The 4,047-nt window shown below is 45.2% G+C and overlaps 1 protein-coding gene across 1 annotated transcript; it reads left to right on the top strand.

Moving 5' to 3' along the window:
- Positions 1–578: 578 nt before the first annotated feature.
- On the top strand, positions 579–4,041 carry LOC103518676 (the record flags this gene model as incomplete). Its single annotated transcript, XM_026830404.1, has 2 exons — positions 579–1,436; positions 1,711–4,041. Coding segments are annotated over exons 1-2 (2,866 nt in total), but the record flags the coding sequence as incomplete, so codon positions are not given.
- Positions 4,042–4,047: the final 6 nt, after the last annotated feature.

Here is a 4,047-nt window from a genome sequence, read left to right as displayed (position 1 = left end):
ATAACAATAATAAAGAAGAAAAAGAAGAAGAAAAGATTATTGTTTCATCGCCCTTCGCACTCAACCATCTCTTTGGCAAGGGAAATTTCCTACTGGTGTTCTCCCTGTTTGAAAGTCCCCCCCCAGCCAGACTATCACAAAATAAATTTTTGAATAACAAAACCAAACATTGAACACACAATAAAACTACTGCCAATGAGGAAAACAGTGGGTAAGTAGGTATCTATTCAAAGATTCAAACCAGTAGCTACACACTAATAGTAGGTAATTACCTACCTTCCTATCTGTTTTATCTAACTTCCGAAATACGCTATCAAGGTAGGTACATAACTTTAAAGTAGGAAGAAACTACATGTAACACAAATCCATTATATTTACTATGTAGGTAACTTCGCAAGTAAGTATGTATGTACATACATACATATAAATAAAACATAAATAAATACTTACTCAGTGGGCAAGATTTCGTCAACATTGGCTTTTTTCAGTGCAAGCCATATGCTTGAGTGGAAAATGCTGTCAAATGCTTTATTAAAGTCAATAAAGGCTAAATGGACTTCAATGTTATATTGCCCCAGCAACTGCCAACTCACTCTTCATCTCATCGGATCTTTCCACGCAAGTCCAAAAGTTCTGGGAACTTGAGGAAGTACCGGGTGAAGTGAACAGGTACAGTCCAGAGGAACTGGAATGCGAGGAACACTTTCGGAAAACAGTGACTCGTGATAATACTGGCAGGTATGTGGTGAAACTTCCCTTCCGTGAAAATAGTGGTAATTTGGGCTCAAACCGTGCAGTGGCACAAAGATATCTCTCCTCATTAGAACGTAGATTAAAAAAGAATCCCACTATAGAAACTCTTTATCGTGAAAATCTCCAAACCTACTTAGATGAAGATCACATGAGTGAGGCTATTTCTCCAGCCCCATATCTCCTTGTTCACCACGGTGTACACAAAGAAGGGTCATCAACCACCAAATTGCGTGTTGTGTTCAACCCCAATGTTGCGGGCTCAACAGGCCAAACATTGGCAGAAACTCTCATGGTGGGTCCTAAATTACAATTGGACATTGGTGACTTACTCGTGAACTTTCGTTTGAACCAGGTTGCGCTCACATGTGATATCAAGGCGATGTACAGGTGCATCCTCGTCCACCCAGAGGATCGAATACACCAACACATCCTGTGGCGTCCTGACCCTACTCAAGAAGTGAAGGAGTTTGAACTCAAAACCGTCACATTTGGTCTTCCGCCAAGCCCATACCAGGCTCAAAGGGTAATTAAACAGCTAGTTACCGATGAAGGTGCTCATTTCCCACATGCAGCAGTTACCCTTGAAGAGTCTATCTATGTGGATGACATTGTGAGTGGTGCTGTCTCTATCTCAGCTGCAAAGACCCTGTGTAATGAGCTCTCTTCTCTCTTGGGAGCGGGAGGATTTGTGCTCCGCAAGTGGGCCTCTTCACACCCAGAGGTACTCAGTGATTTACCAGTGGAGGATTGTGAAAAACCTCACATGTTGGGCTCAAATGAATCCATCAAAGTGTTGGGGATTCGGTGGTGTCCCAAAAGTGACTCATTTTTCTACTCAGTGTCTGTGGAACTCGACTCACCCACAACCACAAAAAGACAAGTGCTCAGTCTCATAGCCTCAATTTATGATGTGAATGGGTTTCTCAGTCCTGTTATGAAAGTGTACATGAAAATGAGGATTTGTGCTCCGCAAGTGGGCCTCTTCACACCCAGAGGTACTCAGTGATTTACCAGTGGAGGATTGTGAAAAACCTCACATGTTGGGCTCAAATGAATCCATCAAAGTGTTGGGGATTCGGTGGTGTCCCAAAAGTGACTCATTTTTCTACTCAGTGTCTGTGGAACTCGACTCACCCACAACCACAAAAAGACAAGTGCTCAGTCTCATAGCCTCAATTTATGATGTGAATGGGTTTCTCAGTCCTGTTACAGTGTTCATGAAAATGGTCATGCAGCAGGTGTGGCTCATTGAAGATGTGTCATGGGACTCACCCTTACCAGGCACTCTTCAAAGGAAGTGGAACAGGTTAATCAGTGAAATTCATCAACTCTCAGAGATAAAAATCCCAAGGTTTGTACTGTGCTCAGACTACTTGTCCCTGGACCTCATAGGATTCGGTGATGCATCAGGTGCGGCCTATGCAGCCGTTGTTTATCTCAGAGTGGTCAAACCCGACCAACAGGTTACCGTGCACATGTTGCGTGCCAGGACAAAGGTAGCTCCTCTCAAAGTACAAACTATTCCCAAACTCGAGTTGTGTGCTGCACTACTACTCGTGCAAATTGTGAAATCTCTCTCGTTTCTCCACAAGAAAGTGAAAATTAAGAACACATATTTATTTTCAGACAGTGCAACCGTCCTTGCATGGCTGAAAACTGAGCCCTATCTCCTCAAAACGTTTGTGGCAAATCGTGTGATGAAGATTCTGGAGGCATCCAATCCCACTCAGTGGCGGCATGTGTCCTCAGGGGACAACAGTGCAGACCTTGCAAGTAGAGGCTTGTTGCCATCCGAATTAGTCGGTAACAAGTTGTGGTTTGATGGACCAGCTTTTCTCTACACAGACCCTGCCACATGGCCTCAATCAGTGGGGGAGTGTGTTGAACCCGTGCCAGAAATGAAATCTCCAGAATCGCTCAATGTATTAGTTGTCGAAAAGCCCGAAGACAACATTCTCATGACAGCCATAGAACAGTGCTCATCTCTCGTCAGGATTGAGAAGATCTTTGCTTGGATCTTGCGATTCATTCAGAATATGCGGAACAAAGCTGAGAGAAACTTGTCTCGTGACCTCTCCATTCCCGAGCTTAGAGCAGCTAGGCAATTGTGTGTAAAGACGTCTCAAAAAGTGCATTTCGGAAACGAGTTCAAGACTCTGGCAAGCAACTCTGGATGTTCAGAGAAACTACGTGTGCTCTCTCCATTTATCGACTCAAGTGGAGTCCTTAGGGTGGGGGGTAGACTGGCCCATGCGCCTATCCCAGAAACAGCCAAACATCCAGTGGTGTTATCCAACAAGTGTCACCTCTCTGTGTTATTGATCCGTCATTACCACCAAATGTCAATCCATGGAGGTCCCAAGTTGGTGCAGTCTCTTATCCAGCGCCACTTCTGGATTGTGAGTGGACGGTCATTAATACGGAGAATAATCTTCAAGTGTGTCCCATGTTTCCGCACATCAGCCAAGTGCATTCAACCCTACATGGCAGATATCCCGATCTCAAGATATGCTCAAGGTAGGCCTTTCATAAATGTGGGCATTGACTTTGCCGGACCCTTCTCACTCAAGACCGGACCGAGGCGCAACTCACCGGTTGTGAAAGCCTACTTCTGCTTGTTCATTTGCATGGCCACAAAGGCTATACATCTGGAATTGGTGTCCTCACTCTCAACGGAAGCGTTCCTTGCATCACTCGACCGGTTCATTGGTAGACGCGGTCTTCCCTCGTGTATCTTCAGTGATAACGGTACCAATTTCAGAGGTGCGGCAAACTACTTGAAAGAAGTTCAAGACTTCCTGACTCAGTCCAGCACTCCCATAACCAACCACCTCAGATCTCAAGAAATTGAATGGAAATTCAACCCACCCAGTGCACCCAACTTTGGAGGGCTATGGGAGGCAGGAGTGAAATCAGTAAAAAGTCATCTCAAACAAGTCCTCAATGAACAACCCTACTCATTCGAAGAATTCTGCACCCTCTTGGTGAAAATAGAGGCCATTCTCAACTCCAGACCTCTATGCTATCTCAGCACATCTCCAGATGATGGTGTAGACGTGCTCACCCCGGGTCACTTTCTCATCGGCTCAGCATTGGTGGCCAGGCCGGAGCACGACTTATCCCAAGAGAAGCTGTCGACCCTGAAAAGGTGGCAGTTGGTGTCTCAAGCCAACCAAGGCTTCTGGAAACGGTGGTCCCGAGACTACATAAATACTTTAGTCCAACGGTCCAAGTGGACCTCTCAGAGAAAGAACCTCCAAATTAACGATGTAGTCTTAGTGCAGGGAATGTTTC

This window comes from Diaphorina citri, unplaced genomic scaffold, assembly GCF_000475195.1.
Source record: "Diaphorina citri unplaced genomic scaffold, Diaci psyllid genome assembly version 1.1 scaffold2300, whole genome shotgun sequence".
Taxonomy (NCBI): domain Eukaryota; kingdom Metazoa; phylum Arthropoda; class Insecta; order Hemiptera; family Psyllidae; genus Diaphorina; species Diaphorina citri.
The sequence above is the reverse complement of the archived record's forward strand: the minus strand, read 5'-3'. Positions and strand labels throughout refer to the sequence as shown.